At 41.7% G+C, this 24,061-nt stretch overlaps 1 protein-coding gene across 1 annotated transcript; it reads left to right on the forward strand.

Annotated features, from left to right (window-relative positions):
• Window positions 1-10,049: 10,049 nt before the first annotated feature.
• On the forward strand, window positions 10,050-24,041 carry AIG1 (androgen induced 1; the record flags this gene model as incomplete). The annotated part of the gene is made up of 3 exons (XM_010170773.2): window positions 10,050-10,165; window positions 20,027-20,190; window positions 23,366-24,041. Coding segments are annotated over 3 exons (318 nt in total), but the record flags the coding sequence as incomplete, so codon positions are not given.
• Window positions 24,042-24,061: the final 20 nt, after the last annotated feature.

A 24,061-nucleotide genomic window follows, 5' to 3' on the forward strand; every position in this document is an offset into this window, starting at 1 on the left:
AAACGTGTCGTGACAGGAAATCAATAATCTCTTGGAGGTGATCTGTTTTTGAAATATTCTTGATTAATTATGCCAGGGTGTGTTTGGCAACTTTGCCTGATGCAGCATTAACCTAATGCTTTTTGCATGAAGCACTATTGTAACTAGTCTCATAAGTCAAATCTGATGGTTCAAGTCAGGTTTTAAAGGGTCAGGTTATAGATTTTGTAATGTCTTTGTGTCCAGCATTGCTGCCTTTACTGTGGTGTGTAGGCTTTTACTGTCAATCAAAATAACAATTGTTTTAACATGAACAATAGCATTTAGATCTAATTGCATTTGAAGTGGAATGATTCTCCTAAATACAGTATGTCATATAGTGGGTAAAACAAGTAAGGAATGTCAGTGTGTTTTTGCAACAAAAGACCTTAGTTCAGAACATTCTCCGGGCTTGTTTGCTTACATGCCTCCTTTGCAGAGGAGAAACAGCTCTAGGAGACACAAGCAGGGCTGCAGCTTTGTCTGTCTTGCCTTGCCTTCCTGGACAGACTCATTTTCTCCCTCAACAAGTTTTCCAACCATACCTCCTGCCCCATCTGACCCCCAACAACTGCAGGACCCCAGCCCATGCCTCCTGCTCTCCCTACACCCCCACCACATGCCCTCTCTTCCCTGCAACCCAGCACCTGCTAGTGCCTTGCTCACCCACTGAAGCTCATCACTCCTGGTCTTAATAATCCTGTGGTATCTCTGGACCCTGCCCTGGCCTGACTTCTGCATCCTCAGCACAGAGTGCAAGAGCAGCAGCGTTTTTTTCCTGCAGCAGGTGCTGTCAGCAAAGCTGAGAGCTGCTTTGGTGCCCGGCCATGGCTTATGACCGATGGCCAAGTCACTCAGCGGTAGCTGCCGGCATCCAGCTGCCGCTGCAGAGCTTCACCCCGTGCCGTGGCACAGGCCGGAGGAGTGTGGGGCTGGTGCTAGTGCCGCGCGTTGGCCTTGGCCAGCGACACTTGCTCCGTTGCTGGAGCAGCTCTCCCCTCATGCACCTCTGCCTCGCAGTGGGGTACAGGTCTCTAGAAGAGACGGGGCAATGCACATCATGCAGAACTGCTGGGTGCAGTAATGAGACCATGCTCTTGTTAGTCTGCTACTGCTTTCTGTAATGAGAGCAAAAAGGCTTAGGAGGTTACATTTAGAAAGCTGGGGAAGGACTTTTCATAAGGGCAGTTAATGACCAAACAAGGGGTAATGGGTTTAAACTGAAAGAGGGTAGGTTTAGATTAGATATTAGGAAGAAGTTCTTCACTGTGAAGGTGGTGAGACACTGGAACAGGTTGCCCAAGGAAGTTGTGGATGCCCCCTCCCTGGAAGTGTTTAAGGCCAAGCTGGATGAGGCTTTGAGCAACCTGATCTAATGGGGGGTGTCCCTGCTGATGGCAGGGGGGTTGGAACTGGATGATCTTTAAGGTCCCTTCCAACCCAAACCATTCTGTGATTCTATGATTTTTAGAGTTATTTATTAAAGGAGTTTGCATGTACAATAGAAAGAAATAATTAAATAAAGATAATAGCAATGTCTGTGAGATAATTTGTTTGAACCAAGTTGCAGATAGTTGCAGTCACCATGTGACAGACCAAAACCTGACCTTTGGCTACCTCACCTGCGCAACACCCAATAAATCCATCTCCTCAGTAACCACTTCCAAGATTTTAAATTTCCGAATAGCATCAAAGAGCCACCATTTGAAAAAGAAACTGCCAAATAATGGTTCCTTGATTTTCCCAAATGTGGAATTTCTTTCCCCAAATTACACTGGCCCAAAGCCCAGGACAAACAATATTCAGTCCTGGACCAGTGACAGGTTCAAAGTCCAATGTCTTCAGGTTAGAAAGAGGATACTTTGGCTATCATGAAGCCAAAAATATCCTCTGTGAAAGCCTTAGTGTTAGCCCTGGGAGATTGCCAGATACTAGAATTTAACACGTCACATTTTATGTACAGATAAACTTTTCAAGTCAGTTTGAGAGATTTAGAAAACATACTGACACAAATTATTTTCTCCTTTTGAGACTTGTGCAATTGGACTCATCATATGGAAGGAGTTGGCTTTTCAAGGAGAGGAATACTGTTTTCCATATGAGTAAAATTGTTTTAAACCATTGCTAAAATACATTTGCAAGCTTGCTTTAGTGACACTGCTAGGAACACATGAGGCTCAGTGATTTTACTAGCACTTTTTCCACATGACCTGCATAAACACTCAACATTCGTGCAAATTACATTTCAGTGATACATGTAAGTGTGTGTGTGTGTGTGTGTGTGTGTGTAAACATTAATTTTAAAGATAATTGTAAGAGACAATAATATATTTCCTAGCCTAGGTAAACCTTTTTGCAAATGGTAGTTTAAGAAGTTCTAGGGCAAGTGGTTTACCTGGGAAGAGGCAAATAAGCTGAACAAAATATGTAGAATTACTTTGCATAAAATTGTGATTAATGAGCGATGCTTGCACAGGATGTGTGTGTGTGTGTGTGTGTGCATTCTGGATTGTTAGTGGTGTGTTTTTAAGGACTTGATATTGAAAGTAAATTGGGGTTCACAGGGTTTGCTCAGCTGTGGCTGAGTGCATAGATCCTGGGCTATGTTAATTCTCTTGTATTTTAAAAGTCTCCTAACAGTAGTGCAGTGCACTCTGTTGGGAGCTGACTCTGAGTTTGTCCAGGGCATGGAAAGAGCAGAAAGCCTAGCTAAGGGATCCCAGCAGAAGGAGAGAGGTGAATTAGGTGACGTTGCACTTTGCACGTGTTTAATGGTATCTGTATAGATGACATGCATTGAAAGTGGAGACATTGAATTATACCAAGTTAAAGAAAATTTAACATGTAGGAATGCTGTTCTGTTTGGTAGCGTGGCACTGGTTTTGCACAATTTTGCTGTACTAGATGTGCCATGTCCTGTCCCGTCCCTGCCATCATGTTGTTTCAAGTCCAAGTGACCAAGATTTCAATGTGTCAAGTTAAGGCATACCTGTGCCTTCTGAACGTACTGATAGATGTGAAGGGAAGACCTGTGGAGACTAAACGAGGCCAGGACAGGAGCGAGGATGCATCACCCTGGGAGCTGCTGAATTGGGGCCAGGAGGACACAGAGGGGTCACTTGGGCTGATAGGATGGGAGCTGCAATGAAGCAGGTGGAAGCAACAGGAGCTGAGATGCAAGATAGACAGACCGCTCAGAGGGAGGCAATTGAAGAAACCTTCAAAAGCAGAGGGGAACCAGGACAGAGGGTCAGTCAAGGTAACAACTGAGAGATGCTCAAAGGGCCAAGATGTCTCAGAGCTATAAACCTGAATGTGTAGATTGGCTTTCATACCAAATTTTTGTTAGTTCTCTATACGTGCTACTCATCTCAGGCTGACACCCAGGAATGGTACTGAGGAATATGGTGGGGTTCTGCATGCCTCCATAGCTACCCTACATGACCTCAAGTGAGTCATGCCATCTCCCATCTTGCCCTCCTGCAAGATGGGGATAGGATGTCCTGCCCCTACAGATCAGGGCTGCTGTGAGAGTATGTTTAGCAAATGCTTTTGAGGTGCAGAAGTGCTTCAGTGATTGGCACGGTGGAAATTCTATGAACACCTATATATAACCTCCCTTACACTAGTCCAGTCACAGGGGTGAGATCAGATTGACATGGCTATTTCAATGTATAGTATGCACTGCATGTGTCAGAAGCAACAAGAACAAATCCGTCAACATTAGGTATGTGTGGAGAAAGTGATACAATTCCCGTTAAGTCAGATATACCGTGTCCTCTGTATTTATCTACAGAAAAGAGGAAAAGAGGGGGTAGCATTAAAGAGGAAGTGTTAATTTTCTTTTCAAAGAACTCTACGCTCTTATATTGATTGAAAATGGTTATCTCTGGCTCTTGTGTGTTTTATGGCGTTATACAGTATTGGTCTTTGTTTAGGTCATACAATACTTCTTCCTCCCTCCAACCTACAATAGCTATTAATGAGCCGTCTGTGGCTGCCTTGGAGTGCATCCTGTGCATCAGCATGTCTCAGTTAATAGTCATAATTTCTCATTTGTAAGAAGAGGAGTGCTACCAGCGCTTTCAGTCTCAGAAGGGCTCAGACTCACTCAAGGATTCCAATTTATTATGCTCCCAGCTCTGATATCCTGCTGCTCTCTTTATGGATTAGGCTGCCTTGGTGGAAGGTACCATCCTTCAGATGGCACATACTCTCTTGCCAGCTGTTCCTTTCTCAGAAGTTTCTCAATGAGTAAATCGTAACCGTGCCCCTTGTTTTACTAGTTTCTGATCTGGTTCCCCACGTTACTCTGCTAGGACCATGCGGAAAATGCAGCTTTATTACTACTATTACTCTACAAATGGCACTGGTTACAACTGTAGAGATTTTTAGGCCTATTAGTATTGGTTTCTAAAGTGAATACACTGGCAGTGCTTTTAAATTAAAGAGAACGGGCATAGGTAATTTCACTGTTTTTTTCTGTAAAACCTTTAATCTCAAGGGGCTGCCCAAAGCCCTGAGAGGTAAGGAGGAGATGCAGACGGGTTGCTTCACTCACTGTGACATGCAGCAACTGTTTAACAACATGTAAGCTGGTTGTGAGTTCGGGGAAAAAAGTGAAAGGTAACATTCTACTGATGGAAACTATATTTTATAGAGGAATGTAGGAAGACAGAAAGCGGAGGCAGACGGCAGAGGCAGCAGTTTGCGTAGCCCTTCACACAGCAGGGTGAGAAGAAGGGGGCCTCCATCAAATTCTTGCCAGGGTAGGTCTTGGGCACGGTGGCGGCGTGCTGCAGGGCAGTTTCCCCAGCAGATGTTGGAGTAGCTGCCCCTGCCAGGGCAGAGGCTTTGACAGAACACAGCTTTGGGTGGTCAATACAGCCCCCAAAGTTCTGTGGGTGAGGACCCACCTGCAGCATTTTTAGTCTGATCAAACTGAGTAACAAGTCACAGTCTTCTGTTGGTTGAAGTGAATTTTAATCAGAATTTACGTGATTCCCAAACTTTTTCACCCTTCCTGCAGAACTTCAGCATACTGACTGGGCATCTGAAAAAGCAGGTGCTTTTTTAGACTGAACTCCTTGAAGTAAAGGTAGTTCTGGACAGTTTCTGCAGATCAGCAGGACTGGGTGACTTGGGAAGATTTCACTGCCGTGTTTGTGCTAAGGACAGAAGATAACAATACACAGAACTGACAATTTAGCACCTTTTGAAAAGCTTTAACATTCTCTTCAAAACACAGTTAAGGGAGAAAAAAAGGCCAAGCAAGGTATTGATGAAGATAGTTTTTTAAAAAAACAGCACTTACCGGTTGGAAGATAAAATATATAATCAGGCTTTCAAGAATTAGAACTTAATTTGCCTAAAGACTGCTACAGTACTCAGTCTTAATGTACTTGATTTGCATAAAATCTTTTTTTCCAGCTACCTGTTGCAGCACACACCTAAAATAGGGAAGCACAGTCCTCCATCAAAGCTCAGCTTGTCAAGCCAGCACTACAGATGTGCTGCCTGTTTGTAATGTGTCTCAAATGTTATTAGGCACATATATGTCATATCGGGGGCAGTACATATTTTAATAATGACTTTTAAAAAGTCATTAATGAGCAGAATTTATCTCAGGAAGCAGTGGCAGTGGTTCTGAGAATCCACTTGCAGCTCTCGGGGTGGCTTTTTTTTGCAGTGTGTGCTAATGCAGCCTCACTCAGAGGTTGCTCCTTTGGATCAGTCTCCAGAGTGTTTTCTGGATCAACTTCTCCGTAGGATAACCTTCCCGCAAATTCCACCCAGGCTCCACGTGTTAAGCTGGTTTCTCTCTGTTTTCATGCATTGTTAGCAGCAGCTGAAGATTTTGCAAGCCAAATTTCTTCCCCAGTTGTAGGTGACGGGACCTCAGGAAGCAGTGCAGTATGAGGACGCAAAATGAGGAGGAAATTGCAGCTTGCTGCTCTGCAGACACCTACTAGCAGACCTAGCAAGCATAAAGGTCTGTCAAAGCTGCCTTCCCCGCAGCAGGGACAGGCTGTGATGGGGCATGAGGGGTCGGAGAAGGGCAGTGCTGTGGGTGGGTAACAGAGGTTTACTGCTGTGCATCAGCTCACAAGGCAGCCTTGGCAGATTGGTTCCTTCAGAGAGGGATTAAAAATGGGTCTAAGGGTCACTGCCTTGGCACTCTGGAGAAAATGGGCTTGCAGCTGGGAGAGCACCTTGGCAGGCAGCACCGTGGTCATGGCAGGAGAAGCCAACAGGGTACATTTTCTTGCTAGCAGAAAATAGCTACTGAGCCCAAGCTCAGAGCTCCTGCTAACAGTAGGGTGCATTAGTTCCTTTGCTGCTGCCCGGGCAGGGCTGGGGGCTACCCAAGCCTGAGGTCACCCCAGGGCGCCCGTGCAGTGAGGGTCACCTTCCCAGCTGATAGAGAGGGTGCTCCCTGACGTACCCACAGCATTGCTCAGCCCGAGTCTCCAGTGTCAGCACAGTCATACAGGCAGAACTGTCTCACAGGAGCAGCTGGTCTCAGTGGGAGCAGAACAAGCTGTCCAGGTGAAAATGCAGCTTTGCTTGTAAATACTTAATCCATAATAAAAATGACTTCTCAGTGTAGCATTGATTACTAGCATAGTTTGCTACTATATAATACTACACTAATCATTGTACTGTAATTATAAATTTGTCCTTCTCTTAAAGACTTTAAATGGTGCAAAATACCAGCTACTGGAAAGCTGTTAGAGCAGCTAATCATCCTCACCATTTAAACCTCCTTGTTATTTGAACTTCCTAATTCCTTAGTCTTCTCTCAAGTAAGCCCCTGGAGATACTTTGACAAACAAGGTGAGAAATGTTGTGCTGTCCTCCAGCCTGCCGGCAAGTAAAAGGGATCAGTCCCAGAGACACCAGTCAGGCATCTCTGATTGGCACAGTGTGATCTTTAACAAACAGGTCAAGGAAACATCAATGTTATTTTCTCTCTAAGCCTCAGATTCCCATTGGCCCAAGTTTATTCAGAAATCGGGTGGCAAAAACATTAGAGGGTATGAAATTTCTGGGCTCCCGCAGCTTTCCAAGGCCTGATGGATCCCACTCTAAGAACAATGGAACCCTGCTCACCTTCACTAGGTTTCAGTTCGGGTGCCAGTCTGATTCAAATTTGGTATTTGTAGCTCCAGAGTTTTAATTGGCACTGTTTGACAGAAGATATCCCTGCCTACAAAATTTCATATTTTTTAAATTAAGGGTTTTGGAGGGACTGAAATGTAGGAAAGGAAAATTTTATCTTGCTTGTAATTTGGGTAAAGCATCTGAAACAGCTTTTTGTAGTGGCAGTTTTGTTTCACTAGAACATTTTAAACCAAAGTTCATACTCTGGATTTGTAAAACTGCAGTGTTTGCAGTTAGCATCAACATTTGCTGCAGGAGATGAAGATTAAAGGTACACATCTCTGATTTTCTCCTCACACTTTTAATTGCACTGTACTTTTGACAGGATTTTGTACATAAACACTTTAGTGGTACTGCTCATTATCCTCTTTCCCCTCCCCTTACCTTTAGAAAAGAGCAGGAGGGAGAATTTAGGAAAATAATTACCTATTTTATTATATAACCACAGGAACTGGGAGGAGGGAAAGGAGAAAATGACTCTAGATTAAGGGTTGATTGCTGAAATTACTTTAACTACTTTTTAATTGGCAAGCTGTTGAGTTGTTATCATCAATGAAGAGCACATCAACAAGCAGTATCTGAAGTGGTAAACATTTCAGTTGAGAAACAGAGCTCACAAGCTCTGTAACCATCATCCATACAGTGAAGAGTTAAGACTGACTGGATCACAAGAATACATCTTCAAGAAATATCAAGGGTAGGGTTTAGAGTTAAAAGTCTTTGTCTTCTGGTTTTCTCTCTGAAGAGGTTATGGAGGCAGGGCAGGAGACGTTTGCACAGCCTCCAGCTACCCTGCTTTGGGGGCTCTGCAGAGTGAGGTACTGATCTCTGTCTGAAGACCTTTTCCATACAGATGTAAGACATACAGGTGAATCTCCAGGGTGTGCTTTGCTGTCAGTGCCTGTTAATGGACTCTGAAGGTCCTGCAGAGTTTATAGGCCTCATCATCTACTAGTGGACACCTGTATTGGAGACCGCATGTAAAACATCTTTGCATTCCCTTGATGCTGATTTATGCTGTTTAAAGGGATGGGGGCGGAACAGGTTGTTAAAAGATGAAGAAATTGAAAGCTCCCCTAACTGCTTTATTATCCACCTGACATTCTCCAAATGCTGGTCATTAATTACTAATGCCTTGAAAATCAGAGCAGTTATCCAATTCAAATTACGTTACACCTCTGAGCCAGAGCATTTCCATTATCTTATTATTTCCCATTCAAAAAGTTCTTCCTTCTTTGCAGTTGTTAAAGGCTCAGACCTCGCTCTGTTTCCTCTCATTTGGAGCTGTTACCCACGCAGGGATATTTCTACTCCGTGCCTGTCCTGCCTTCAGATTGGTGAATATCAGTGTGGGTTTGCAGTGTAATTATTACTAATTCAGCCCTCCAGCTCCTCTCAGAACTGCATGTGCACATCTGATGGCAGAATGTGGCCAGCGTAAGCCATAACCTTCTTTTCCAGTTGGTGAGCAAGTGCTGAGGAGGGATTGAACGTGGTGTAGGGCTTAGGCTGCCCTTGCAGTCGTTGCACCTGCAGACTGGGCAAGAGAGTTCACAGTCACACCAAGCTGCAGGGCCAAGCTCTCGACCAAAGTGATTCCCTTTGTGCACCAGCGATAACTTGGCCCCTTGGTGGCAAGGTAAGGTGTGTTTCTGGAGTGGCCAGTAATCATAGAATCATAGAATGGTTTGGGTTGGAAGGGACCTTAAAGATCATCTAGTTCCAACCCCCCTGCCATCAGCAGGGACACCTTCCACTAGACCAGGTTGCTCAAAGCCTCATCCAGCCTGGCCTGGAACACTTCCAGGGAGGGGGCAGCCACAGCTTCTCTGGGCAACCTGTTCCAGTGTCTGACCACCCTCACAGTGAAGAACTTCTTCCTAATATCTAATCTAAACCTACCTTCTTTCAGCTTAATGATGCTGGTCCTAGGTGAGCTGTGTATTCAGGAATGGTGGGGTTTATTTCCTGGCACATTTGTGCTATGCTTATGTATATTTTCATGCCTGCCAGCACTCCGAAATCTAGACATCGAGTGTTGGGGGCAGGCTAGATGCAATTTTTCATACTGTTGACATTAATTGGATGAACAGACTTTCTCATAAGGGGCAGTGCAGGAAATATGTATGGAAAAATTACAAAGTAAAGACTTTCACAGCTAAGTAAAGTGGCTGAAAATGGTTTTTACAGCTTTGGCTTTCATATGTTTCATTTGGGAATGTAAAACCATTTTGCACAACAACTAACAACTTAAGATTCACAACACCTTTCCAAAGAAGATAATTGCTCCTCTCTTACAGATGGAGGAACAGAGGTATTGAGGCTATCATTTGAGAATATGTCCTCTGTTTTCAAGTCCCCAGATTGAGATACATTTAAACCTGATTCTCAGAAGCATTAAATACCTCCATTTATATTCATTCATTAGGCATTGTTTGTGCCTAGAGTCTCTGAAAATCAGGTGCATTGCCTATTAACTTGAATGGTCAAAATAACTCTGTGATGTGGCAGACGTCACAGAGCAATTGCAAGACCAGACTGGGGCTGGGACCCATGTCCCCTCATGCCACATCCCGTTTTTACTCACCGAGTATCCGCCTTGCATTCCTGGCCAAAAGGAAAAGCACATTCTGGTCACTCAGAATTCCTCTGCTCTTTTCAACAATTGGATGTTATAGCAATGACATTATTTGGGTTATTGATGGACTTTATAGAGCCATTTTACCATGTCTTTCTAGACCATCAAGAAATTGTTTACAGATTTTTGTGATTAAGTTTCTTACTGTAGCACTAGCATGGAAATACAATGAGAATCATTTGTATCACCTGATCACCTGGTTTTCCCCTGTTGTTTTGTTTTTTTTCAGCATACAACAGTTTTGCCCTTTGTATTAATCGAGATGAGAACAACACATCATCAGTATCCCAGCAGGAGCTGTGGATTGGCTGCAGTGTGCACCTTCGCTGTTGGCTATATTTTGTGGTAAGGGCCGTACACGCTGTGTTTTCATATTGTGTTGGGGTTTTGTACTGCTAAATTTGGGCACATATTTCACGATGGATATAATCGCTAACAGATTCACGCTGCATGCCTCGCTTGGTCCAAGACCTGGGCTTTGTCTGGTTTCCCCAGATGCTTATATTTTTAGAAAGTATATGCCAAACCTCACACAACAGGAATTTGTTGAACAATCCCATGTAAGCAGTGGTCTTTCCAAGGGTACATTTTTCAACCTTTTTTCAAGCTAAATGTTTTTCTTGGACCTTAGTTTTATTGCTTAGGGTTTTTGTTCTATCAAATAAAATTGAGAATAGGCAAATGACTTCCTGCATCAGTATTTAAGCAGCAACAGAAAAGATAGGAGACTGTCTTTTTTTCTTTACTAGTTCATAACTTCTTTCTCTAAAATTGATTACAGAATAAGCCAGTAATCCAAACACTCTGAAGTTTGTTTTAAAAAATGCAAATGTTTGTGAAAAATTAAACTAAACCAGAAATAACCTTTCCTACACAGCATTAAATTCTTTGAGAAGTTTCTATTCAAGTACCTGAGTTACATGACAGAGTTAATTTACTTTGGTCATTGTCTCATTTTATTATTTACTAAACCTTTTTTTATTTACAATGCTCCTTTGATACCATATAACCTTTATCTTTTCTGCAAACATTTTGTGACCCCCTGTTTACTTCTCATATTCTTTGTTCTCACCTCACAACACCCTTCCCTCAGATAAGAGGATATTCTCCAAAATTGTGGATAATACTGCTTTTGCCACCAGTCAAGTGAGATAAAACTAATGAGAGAGGAATACAGGCTCAAGGCAGTACTGTCACACTGCTTCAACTATGCAACTTCAGTCCAGTGAAAGAGAGGCCATTATTCATGCACATCCACACACACTGAGTGATCATAAAATGCTCGTAAACCCACTGAATTGGGATGTTGTGTCCCAGGACAACAGTCACATTCTGCCATTTGCTTTTATAAACATATATATCCTTCTTAAAACAGAGTTATATTTGTAATTGTAAGATAAGGACAGCCTTGTGCAAAAAGGCACATAATGATTTCTTCAGGAGAAAGTAATTTTTTTTTTTTTCAACCCATATATAATAATGCATAACTGTGATATTTCTCAGCCTTCCTCTGAAGGGTGCCTGGAGACATTGGTAGAGGTGAGATCACTCTACATGTGATCTGACCTCCTATGGCAACTCCTGTTTTCTCAAGGTCATCTGAGTAGACACATGCAATAGTATACAATAGGAATAGAAAATTGAAATAATTCAGTTCTGCAAGTGAAATAAAACCAGAGATGTCTTAAAATCTTTTAAGAATCTGTTACAGTATCAGTGTGATACTCATAGGACTTGATCCTGCCTACTACAGTGTATCTACATCCTACAGCTACAAGTACAAGGTAAAAGGAAATTGTAGGACAGGTAAAGCAGGGGAAGAAGATTCTGCATTAAGAAATTAGCCACTAAGCAGATTATCAGTTACAGCCTGTAATCATCTCCCTTTGCTTTTGCTGTTCATTGGTTTTGGCTACATGTACATTATTTCCAAAATCGGCAAGGCTACTCTACCGCCCATTTCTCCTTCTGCTGTTACGAACGAAGGTCTTTGGGGAAGACTGGAGGCAGACACAAGCTACACTGTGCCATCATCTGCAAGTTCTGCATGTCTTAAACCTGCAGGTGTTGTCAAAGCCTCTATCCAAGTTTTGATTTAGGCTGCAAGCCAAATCTTGGCTCTGTGATACCAATACAATGTATCTCACATCCACAGGTTGGAAAAATCTACCAGAATGTATGAAAAATTGAGGGTTTTTTTCATAGAATTGTTTGGTTGGAGAAGACCTTTGAGATCATCAAGTCCAACCGTACCTGTCCATTACTAAACCATATCTCCGAGCACCACATCTACCCATCTTTTTAATACCTCCAGGGATGGTGACTCAACCACTTCCCTAGGTAGCCCTCTCCAGTGTCTGATAACCCTTTAAGTGAAGATATCCAATCTGAACCTCCCTTGGCACAACTTGAGGCCATTTCCTCTTGTTCTATCACTAGTTACCTGGGAGAAAAGACACACACCTGCCTCTCTACACCCTCCTTTCAGATAGTTGTAGACAGTCATAAGGTCTCCCCTCAGCCTCCTGTTCTCCAGACTAAACAACCCCAGTTCCCTCAGCTGCTCCTCATAAGACTTGTTCTCCAGCCCCTTCACCAGCTCTCATCCCTCTCACTCAGTGTGCCTGCTTTTCTCAGCTGAGGTCCACTGTCTTCCTTCTGCTAAGTGACCACATTGAAGTAGAGACCTTAATCACTTAAAGGGTTTGGAATTACTTAATTTGGATTTGCTGCCCTTCTTGGCATACTGTTTAGACTCCTCAAGGTTAACACAGTGCATTAAAATGAGACTACACCTGCACATGACCTAGTTACATACAGCCTGGTAGAACTTCCTTCCTTTGTACCTTTGATTGTCCATAGGTTCCCCTGCTGGGGCTTAGTCCTTGGTTTATGTTTTATTGCCTAGAAGTTAGGGATCTGCCAAATGAGAATTTGTCCTTTCTCCCTATGTAATTTTTCCCTCAGCTGAAGTGTTTTCACTACAACTCTCTCAGTATAAAGTGGAGAGAGCTGCTAATCAGGTGTTCTCTATGTTTTGCCCTTGAATTTTGAACTCTCTCCCCACCTCAGCTGAAACTTTCTTACCATGCTACATGATTTATGTATCATGTTGCACTTTGTACTGTAAAGGAGCATACATGTTCGATTCTGTTAATGCATTTTTTGCAACTCGAAGTAGAGGAGAGCTTGTGTTTTATTTTACATGTGACTGAATCTTTCATGCATGAAAGAAGACAGTGGATTAACAAGCTTTTATTGTATATATTTGATAAATGACAAAACAGGCAAACAATTCTGAATAGAATCACTGAAGTTGGAAGAACATAGCTAAATAACTTGATATCCCCTGAGCATTACTCAGAGATGTTATCTGAAAAACATCCTTTCTTGAAGAGTAAAACCTTTTTCTATTTTTCTTTGGAGTTTTTTTGCATTCTGTCCCTTCAGTCAAAGCACGTTAGAATAGGCACACGTAGCTCACGTGCTCTCTGTGAGGGGGAGCTCTCCCTTGCTCTTAAGGAACTGTGCCCAGGCAGAGCATTCACAGTCTTGCGTTGCCTGTTGCAGACCATACATGGACTTTCAGGATCAAGGCCATGGGATAAGATGGGAAAGGCCAATTTGCTTTATTTAGCGTGACTTGAAAAGGTCACAATTTGTATTGAATTGTTGAATCTAGACAGTGCAAAGAAGACCCAAGAGCTTGCCAGTACTACCAGAAAATATTGCCAATGGGTGTATGGAGTTGGTTGTCAAGGAACAGAAAAGAGCCAGAAATGCATTGCTTCTTGTAATAAGAATGACCTCATGGTAACTAATATCAGAGGCTAATGTGTCCCTAAAATAAACTGAGACAAATACGTTGATTTAAAATGGTTTTCTTTTTCCCTCTGCTTTTGAATGCTTGAGGATGCCAAAAAAACAGACCCTAAGAACCTGACTCCACTGCTGTAGTCACGCTGGGCTACATGTTTAGAAGCAAAAGACGATCTGCTCTCTTGTTGCTATCTCAGACCCACTAGGAGCTGCCTCCACACGTGCCAAGCTTGAACTTGATTCACTCTATGATTCGTTGATGAATCTATTTGAAGAGCTAAGATACCTTTAAACTTTCGTTTGAAAATAAAGTTTCTTTTGAAGTGACTTTAGAACAGTTCTGTAGATTTGCTGATTGAGAGCGTTTAGATGGAGTAATTTGCTGAATTCTTCTTGGACAAATTTAAGAAAGGAATGTACACTGAGAACTTGGAATGAATTTGAGATCGATGCTGTCAGCCTTGCCATAGGATTTCCACTAGCAGTTCTTCATAGAAGGAGAGGAAGATCAGAAAGTGCAGATGTTGGCAAAGGGATAGGGGTGTGGACTCCTAGGACAAACCTTGACATTCAGAAGAGAGGAGTAGAGAGTTGGAGTGTGAAGCTTGGGGGGACCTGACAACTATATTGATAAATAAGGGCAGAACTGAGAAACCAGAAGGATTTCTGTCATGGCTGGTGCCAATGGAGCAGGAGAGACACAGCATGGCTGTGCTAGGGTGTGCTGAGGGTCTGTATGTAGGGAGGGGGCCATGAATGCTTGTGGAAGTGAGGACTGGGAACAGAAGTTCAATAGTGATCAGAGGAATCAGTGGTTGGGGAAAAACCAAGTGAAAAGTCCTCAAGGCAAGCAAAAGAGATGAACGAGAACCATGGGTTGAAAGATAAATGGGTAAGGAAATGTGCAGATCACAGGTCAGCAGCTTGAATGCTAAAATTATGCAAGTAAGTGGGAAAAGCTGGGATGGGAAGAGAGAGACAGGCTTTGAAATCAGAGTGTAAGGCTGATGGAGAGGTAGGTGATAGATGAGACAATGCAGAGGAGGAGAAAAGACTTAGAGCCAGAGCTACTCAGAACAGGAAAGAGTAGGAAGAAGTAGAAGCAGCAGAAATAGGCTGGGAGAAGATTAGTGTCCCCTGTACCTGACCCAGAAGGAGGGTGGGACAGCAGAAGTGCTTTCAGCAAGAGAAGGCTGCATAGATGCTCAGCCTGTTAGGTCTGGCATAGCTGTTATGGACTGTTACATTCTGGCTCCACTCCACCTCCACATCCTCAAATGTTTCAGTCAAAGCAACAGTACAATCACAGATGACATGCATGGATAATACATTCTCACTTGCTTGTGCAGCTCCTTAAAATATAGCTCAAGAAGGCATAGCAACCATTACTATATTTAAAATGAAATATTATTTATCAAAATAGATTACTTCCAAAGATGACAACACCTTGCAGCAAATCTGCAGTTTCTAGCTCCCTATACATAAAGACAAATTTCTGCTAAGCTTTGTTCATCCCAGATCATGCCAGCACCATACCATGCTGAGTATGTTTTGCATATGACATTATTTGCACCTGCAGTTTTACAGGACTTGTCTTCTTCTGCATAAGCCACTCCATACCAGTAGCACAGTCCTGCGACCCACATATTGTTCAGCATCACTCAGATCAATGGAGAAGAATCCAGTGTAATATGGCACAAGAGGGGATGATTGCTGTTATTTCCTAACTGATGACTGTTTATTGAACTTATTTTTAAGTCTTCAAAATTTCTAAACAATGTACATTCCTGGTGTAGGTGACTTAGGCCTGGCTGGCTAGTATTATAAGAAGCCCAGCATCTTAATGTGGCTCAGATCTTAACAATTCTGATAGATGCAGAACAAGCTGTCCTATGGGGTTGGTTTTTTTTGAAGGAGGGGAAAAAAAGTCATAATGATTTATGAAAATGTGCCTCACATCAGTCAGTATTGGAAACCAAAAGTAGAACAGATTTAGTGTGGGTCATTGTGCTTCTGCCTCTGAAAGCACAGGGTTGGTCCCTACTCTATAACCGCAAATGATTTGTTCGTTCAAGTTTTGAATGACTCAGCTGCTGTAAGCCTGTCACCTCCTTTGGGAGACATTCCACAATTTAATAGTTCTGGGTAAAGTTCTCACTTTCTGTAGAAAAGGAAGACAGTGATGCTAGGAAAGATCATGAAATAAAAGCATAGCAAATGACTGTGTTCTGTTGTTTGGTAAAGAGTAGCCACAATGGGAACTGGCCTAGGATTTGTTTGGGGCTGAAGATTCCACCTTCCTTTCTGTCAGTCACTGGAAACCTGAACAGCATAGAAGATGTGGGAAAGGATTTGCTGCTGCAAGAAGTAACCAGAAAGGAACTGCCATAGGAGATCAGAGTAGTCATGTGTCCAGGCTCTAGCTGTAGCTAATGTCAGAGTCTTCAGGAGAAGATTGAGCAGGTCATTTTGGAAAAAACAACCTGTAAGAGAAGTTTTAAGTAGCTGCTTGGGTCTTTCAGTCTTGATGGTTTATATAGCTTGTACTCTTTGAACTTAAGCATAACTGTGCACATTCTTATTGCTTGTACAGTCGACTGACTTCAGCAGCTTACTAGAGCTGCATAATACGGCCCAGAGAAGAGTGGACTAAGTAGACTTCCAAACTTGTATACTTCAAAACTTTTTTAATATCTTGATTTCAGTGATGTATCACTGAAAGATAGGGTCAAGCATTCCAGAGGATAATAGGTATCATTCAGAAAGATACTTCCATTAACAGATTTTAATTTCTTGTCTCTGAGTTCTGTTGAAGTGCTTCTTCTGTTACGAGGAAGATTACTGGGAGCTCTTCAGCTGTTTTATGACAGCTTTATTATGCTTTATTATTCTGTGTCCTCTCATTCACTGCTCTTGAAAATTTGCACAGCCCCTCATTTAATAGTTCCTGTTTCCAGAACACATAGTATTGTTTATTGCTCAGCTGTGGACTTCGCTGAAGGACTCAACTTGAGCAGGAAATGGATGGAGACTCTCAGAGTTCAGACCACAACGTGCCACCAAGCTGTGATGCCTGTGCAAGTATATACAAATTCCTGTAGCTGAGAGCAGTCATGAAGGAGCAACCATTTTCTGCAACATGTCTCCCATTGCAAAATCTTCTGGGTGTCATGGTGATCTGCCTTTATATCCACGTGTTGAGCTTGCTTCTACCAGGACTAACTTTTACATGTGCTGTTACAACAGCTGCATTACTCAAAGCGACAGGTAAAGCACACATAAACTGCAAGGTTCTGACGATTTTTTGTAGTTACTTTTCCTCATTAACAAAAGATCTATAGCTAAAGAATAAATGTACATGCATGTTTCTTCTCTGCACAGTTTTAATTTCCTCCTGATTACTTTGATGGGAGAAATATACTACATCTACTGTATACTAGAAGTGAAAAACAGCTACAGAGTCATTTTTTTGACAGATTTGTTAAAAAGAAGCAATATTGTGTGTTTTCAAATAGCTTTTTCTGATTTCTGCACCAGCTGGTTGAAAATTTCTGAAAATCACCACTTTTTTAACAGACATTTTAATTTGAATACAATGTGTGAATATTTCCATTCCTTCTTTTCTTACAAGTTCTAGCAGATGGCTAAATGAGCTCAATGACCTGTAACACATTCATCTTTGAAAACACACGGTCATGTCTACATGGGCTTCCACGGAACCAAAACACAGAGACATTCAAGTTAATTTTATCTACTTAAAAGTAGCCAGTCCAGTTTTAGCTTAAACTTTTTCTCCTCAGTTTATTTTTATCTGAATGACCCATTTTTTTATACCTGTTCAATAACAAGGTCTTAAATTGGATCTAGATTTACACTCCTAAGTAAATCTTAATGCATGCTCCCCTGTGCTTATCTATAATGAGGTTGGACAGGAATAATGACTACTAGAATTGCAACGTTGAAGGCATTCATTAACATTAGTAATCAGCAATCTTGTGTGGAAGCTTTATGCCTACAGTTGATCAGCCCTTTATTGTGAGGCGTCAAGATAGCTTGTATTCAAGCAGGAACGAACCCGCTAAGAAAGGCCATCAGGTGAGGTTTCCATGGCAGCAGTCATCCCTTTGCTGCTCCCATTTGTGGTAGAGACAATGCAGGAACAGTCAGTGTGTCACTGCTCAGTGGAGAGAAGGCTAATATTACTCCATCCCAATGTAGCGAGCAGCGTGGTGCAGCTCATTTTAAGGAGGATCAAGGTGGCTGATGAGGTGGGTTTGTGACTGTTGTCTTCCGAATGGCTCTCAGTACCTCTTGTGCTCAAAGCCTGAGCCTACGGTGTGGATGCACCAGGGACAGGCGTACAACAGCTCTACTGAATGCACAAGCAGTATTGCCAAGCAATGAATGGGCTCCCATGCTGGTCAGTGGAGAGCAGAGTGTGTGACCTGTACTCAAAGATTCTGAACTAAACAGAGATCACTGACATTCGGGAGCTCATCAGTGACTCATTGGTTGGATTTAGAAAATATTTCCTCTCTCCAGCATAAATGCATTCTAGTAAATGCCACTTCTACTTGGTTCTTGAAGTTGGCTACATAGATGCAGTTTAGAAGGTCTCCTGAAAAGTCACCTCTGTAAAGATGCTTTATAGTGCTGGGCAGTTTCATTATATCAGAGAAAATAAGTGAAAAAGAAGCACTGTCTGTTTTTTCAAGCTTTTTCCTTGGAGCTTGTTTTTCACAGAATGACCATAAAACTAAATCAAATGAAAATGAAAAACATTAGGCAATAATAGACACTCTCTACTAAGCCAGCCTGGGAGTAGATGACATCCTATTACCTTCTGCCCAACTGTCTCATCTTTTTCTTCAGTTGAGAGGAACATGGCATCCCCTGTTACCATGGGTTACAAGGCAACCCTTTATTCTTTCACAGATACCTTTGTCTTGTAAAGTTAATTCTGGCACAGAAGTATGTTGTGGAAAATAAGTGTGGAGTACAGAGATCATTTTCCATATGTGAACTATTTTGGAGAAAGGTGTTTTAATCTGTGTTTAGATTGTGCAGATTAATTTGCTGACACATGTAAATTCCTGCATGAAGTGTCCAACTGTTACAGATTTGGCTGTAATAAAAGCTTTTCTAAGGAGGAGGGAAGCTATGACAACCATGTACATTTCCAGGGTGATGGAGAATCCTTAAACAGGGATTCTGTACCTTCTGTGTGACAGGCATTTGTGGTAACAGTGTTGGGTGGACTCCTGTGTCTCTGCCCTTCAGTAGCCTATGACAGTTGATCTAGTGATGAAGAGTCTTCCTCAAACTAAGAGAAGTATCGGCAAATGAAGCAAATCATATGGACATGGAAATGCCCATCGATAATAGTCTGCGCAGGTGCTAAGTCTTCTCTAGCTGTGCTTCACTGTGAGCTTCTCTCTCAAATTGTCGAGTTAGAAAGGAAGAGATGCTCACGGGCCCTGACCTGTCCCCACTGAGCACTTTTCATGGTTAGCCTCTGTGATGTTTGCTCAGTTGTTTGGCTGCATTTGCCTTTCTTAGCTTCCACCTGCTGAAACATATGTAGTTGCTCTGCTCCCTCTGACTTCACCACTCACCACGTCAGATCTCAACACAAAAGCTATCCCTTCAGAGGGTGCAGGTGTCCATTGCAGCTGCACACAGCAAAACAACATACCTGGAATGCTTCTTCAGGCTGCACTGCAGTAAAGCTGACACTCTGTCTCTTGGGTTTGTGTACCAACAATCTCCACTGTAGCTGAATGCTAAAAATCTCTTGTCACCAGCAAACCACCGTCATTTCTTTTTCTTCACTATATGCTGAGTGTGGACTTGGCCAGAATTTTACTGATGACATGGTTTCTTTCTTTTTTTGTTTTTTTTAAAGTGTTTATCCTACCTAGAGATAAATTATTAGATCCCAAATGATACCAGGTAACTGAAAGAAAAGGGGGAGCAACCTAAAACACAGATGCTGAAGAAATTATTCTCTCAAAGAGAAGCTGAACAGTGTTTCTGGCAAACCTAAAAACTGACACACTTGCCAGATGTAGCAAAAAGAAGCAGCAGAAACACACAAATGTGTACAAAATGAAAGAAGGGCACTGCATAAAGCAGAGAGTTGGGCTTTGTAGGAAAGCCTGGAGAATCCTGAATGCTCTTTGGATAAAGAACCTGTTTGGAACAGAGGGTGCTGCAGTTTCCACACTGCAGCACAAAACAGGGGTGTGTATTCCTCATAAATATGAATGCAGCACGGAAATACCTACCTACATCAACACATGAAAATTGTCCAATTGCTCATATTATATTTATAACAAAGCAGTAGGAATGTGGGAAATCAGTCATAGTATTTTTATTTTGTTTCAGGGTGTGCTGGATTCACCACGTTACAGGAGTGTGGGTGTACCCACTTCTTGAGCACCTCAGCCCAGGTGTCAAAATAATCTTTTTTGCGGCTGTTACTGTAATAATTAACATATTCTACTTGGTGGGAGAGGTCCTGAACAACTACATCTGGGATACCCCAAAATGTGAGTATTGTTTTAGGAATATTAACTCATGAAATACGCTGTCAGGACTTGAGTATGCTCCCCTGAAAGTCAAGAAGATTTTAAGCTGGCTAAAACAAAGGAGAATGACAGAAGTTCCACTGAAATGTCTTGCTTGCTTGCTCTTAAAAGCAGCCAGATGAATAGAATGGCTGCTGAAGAGCATGATGAGCTATGAATATGTATGCTTTCTTATAATTTACAATACTAATTTAAGAGCTGTTGGCAATTACCTGAGAGGTTTATAACCTACTTGGTTTACAACCCACTTAGTAGCTGATGAACCCATTAAATGCTGATAGAATAAAGTATCATTCTGTGGGAATGCTGTAATGGTAAGCTTAGACTTAGAAATAAAAATATATTATTTTCTTATTTTCACATATTAGGTGTTTTCTGCTTATAAATCTACTCAAGGAAAATTAATATGTTCATGTCAGTAAAATAATGGGAATGAAAGATCACCTTAGTGCAGGGTAAATGTAACTGTGCAGACTCTACATCATCTACCCTGCCTATGCCACCCATTGCTGAGTAGAAGAAAGGGGAAAATAAGACAAACACAAGATTAAAAGTAGATTCCTTTAATCTATGAAAGATGTTTGCATTTATCAAATTGCCTGAAATAAGCAAACAACATTCATAATCAACACAGTGGCAAATCACAGCTGGAGTGAAATCCATGCTCCATGGGAATTCTGTCATGACATTCATTGGGCCTGTAACATGTTTGGATGCTATGAACACCCTGTATACCCTTCTGGGAAACTTAATTTGCACTGTTCAATACACTGTAAATTCACATGGTAGTTTATTGCACACACCAGTCTATTTTAACAAGTCCTCCAGTACTAGGCAGAACCTAATGCCAGAAGCTCAAAGCAGTTTTACTTGCCATTTGCTCAGATAGCACCTAGTTATAAAGTGTCTTTTTAGTTTTGCTCTAGAACCAGCAATCATTGTTCAAAGTGTTCAAGTCTGGTTTTCAGTCCTCAGTTTGATGTCACATTCACATCTGTTTAACTTATTTAAGTTAATTCAGGAAAGAACTTTCTAAAAAAGGCTGCTCAAGGAATAATTTCACTTGACCTAAGTCCTGTATGAAGAATAGCAATGTGGTGAAGAATCACATGTTCTTACCAAGCCCATGAATAAGTCAACGTTGGAAAATCTCCTTTACTGTTTCACAGTATGCATAACAAAATCCTTAGGTCTTGCTGCCCTCCAGCCTAGAGGAGCTAACGTCAGTCCGATCATTCTTCCAACCTCTTACAAAGTCCATCATGGCCTTACTGTCCTGTCCATAGTTTCCTTGATTTGGTTAAAGAATATTGATCCAAAGTCCTTTGTGGCTCAAGCACTTGGTAACCAGAAAATGCCACGAGTCACTTGCTGGTTTGCTGTGCATGAAACGCTTTTCATAAACCTAACCTGAAGTGTATGGCAGGCACACCATAAACAGCAGAGATGCAAAATAATGCCAGTCTGTTGGGAGAATATTGTTTGAAAACTGTACATTCAAAAGGGGCTTTTGAGCAGTAAGCTTGCAAATTAAAACAATCTGCCATGAGAAGATTTCTGGGGTGAGAGGGGGTTGTTGGGGTTTGAAGTTTTTTTTTTCCTTTTCCTCTGGAGATGCATTAAATAAAACCTCACTACTGACAAAATGATTTGCAGTTAGTTTTTCCAAGTTAAACCACAAACATGGTAGGCAAGGAAAAATTTGCCCTTTGTACAAGCCAGTGTCTGTCCACAGTTTTGAGGGTATCTGCATTCCTGCCAAACTATTTGATGTATCTGCAGTAGAGTGCTTCAGAAGAAAGGAAAGAAGGTCTTTTAAAAAGGCAAATAAAACAGCTCATTTAAAACTATTGGAAAAGTTCCTTCCAGCAGAAAGCAGAAGACTCAAGACTGGCTCTGGAGCAGCATTGTAAGCCCACTGTAATCTTTTGGACCTGGCCTCTTGTTTTGTTTTTTAAACCTTCAACTGTGGCTCTTCCATTACATTGGTTTGCCAGCAACACCCAGGGCCATTGTACTTGGGCTTGTGGCAATGCACAGACCCATTTGTTTCTGTGTGCTTCTTTCACCAAGGCAACTCTGCAGTTGTGCTTTCTAAGTGCAGACGAGTCTTACTCCTTCCTGTATTGGAATTAATTAACTATGTTTTTAGAGTGGCTTTCGATGTACCTGCCATCTATGTGGGTATTGCATTAGCAGGTGATCATACTTGTGTGACTGGATTTTCCTTTCAGCATTCTCAAACATTGCTTCTCTTTTGCCTTCAGTCCTCAGAAGTCTTTCTTTTCCAGCATGCAGCAGGCCTGAAAACCTCCAAAAGAAATATTTGTATTTGAGATGTCTGGCAGAGAGGGCTTAGTCAGAAGAACAATACTTTTGTCAGATACCAGTAGTAATTCGTTGTCCAGGAACAGGCATATGAAATAGCTAAATGTTTTAATTGCCAGAAAAAACACAGTCTGCTGCCCAGCCCAGACTTTGCTCAGCATAGAAAAGAGACAAGTCCTGCAGCAAGGATAAGTTCTTTAAGGAGCCCTACACTCAACTCAGCCCTCCTGATGGTACTGAAAGGCACGGCTGTTAGAAGAAGAGAGAGCCGCCATATCAATAGTAATTGATTCTTCATTCTTGTACTCTCAAAAAAGGGAGATGTACTTGCAAATATTTAAAAATCTAATGTTGAAATGGGGTGGGTGGATTGTTAAATTATTGAATTCTGAAACACAATTCTGAAAATTTGCTTTTAAATAAAGTCATCTGCTTAGCTTCAGCTATAATAACATCTGCTTTAATTTACTTGTAGGTAAGCAGAGGAGGTGAGGGAACTAACTGTTCCCAGACCCCTGCAGCAGTCAAAGGCTGAGTGTGCGGCAGGGGGTTAGGCTGATTTGAAAACTGTCTGGAGGGAGGGAGCATTGTGCAGTTCATTACTGGACAACCACTGCCATCAGGTGTGCAGATGCTCCTTTCGTTCACAGCAGGTGAGGTAACACATGCAAAAGCATGTGAGGAAGTAGGGGAGAAACAACAGCAACAGAGCGAAAAGAAAAATTAACACATTAGAAGAACCTCTCTAAGTAAACTTTACATTTTTATTCATTGAGAGATCTTTAAAAGCTGTTTTCCATGTTTTCAGGTATTGAAGAAGGAAAAGAAAAGCCGAAATTGGACTGAACAATAGAAGAAACATGGAGAATTGTTTATGGCTCCATGGAAGATTTCTTATCCCTGACAGAGGTTGGCATGGAGAGGAATCTTTTGGAAAGGAGGAAGTTTAATGGGCCCTCTGCTCAGTGCAGGGATATTTTTGGGTTTTATATGGAGGGAAAAATTATTTTAGCTAAGAATAATAATAATGTTTCAACCTCCGTTCCTATTTCTCCATGCTTGCATGTGACTTAGACATATAAGATGTATATTTATCTCCATGGCATTCTCAACATGCATTTCTTGCATCAAATAAGTCATTAAATCATTAAGTCATTACATCTTTTCACGTCCACCAAGAAGAACAATGAGTCCGTTCTCTGTATTGTTTGAGAAAAATTTAGGCAGATAGATCTAATATGGGGAAACAAAACAATCCTGTGTATTTCAAAGTACAGTGTAAAAACACAGTAGAACTTAATTGCATGAATGTATCCGAAGAATTCAGTCTGACTGAAATATTAATGTAACACGATGTAACAGCTGCCTTAAATCAGTCATGTTAAAAATTTTATCAGTCTAGTAAAATCTTATTTGCTATATTAGACTATCTGAATATGATACAACTTTTCTTAAATAGGCCTAAATAAAGATCAAAGTATCCCTGCATTTCTCTTTCTTCCTA

This window comes from Antrostomus carolinensis, unplaced genomic scaffold, assembly GCF_000700745.2.
Source record: "Antrostomus carolinensis isolate BGI_N321 unplaced genomic scaffold, ASM70074v2 scaffold11166, whole genome shotgun sequence".
Classification (NCBI taxonomy): Eukaryota; Metazoa; Chordata; class Aves; order Caprimulgiformes; family Caprimulgidae; genus Antrostomus; species Antrostomus carolinensis.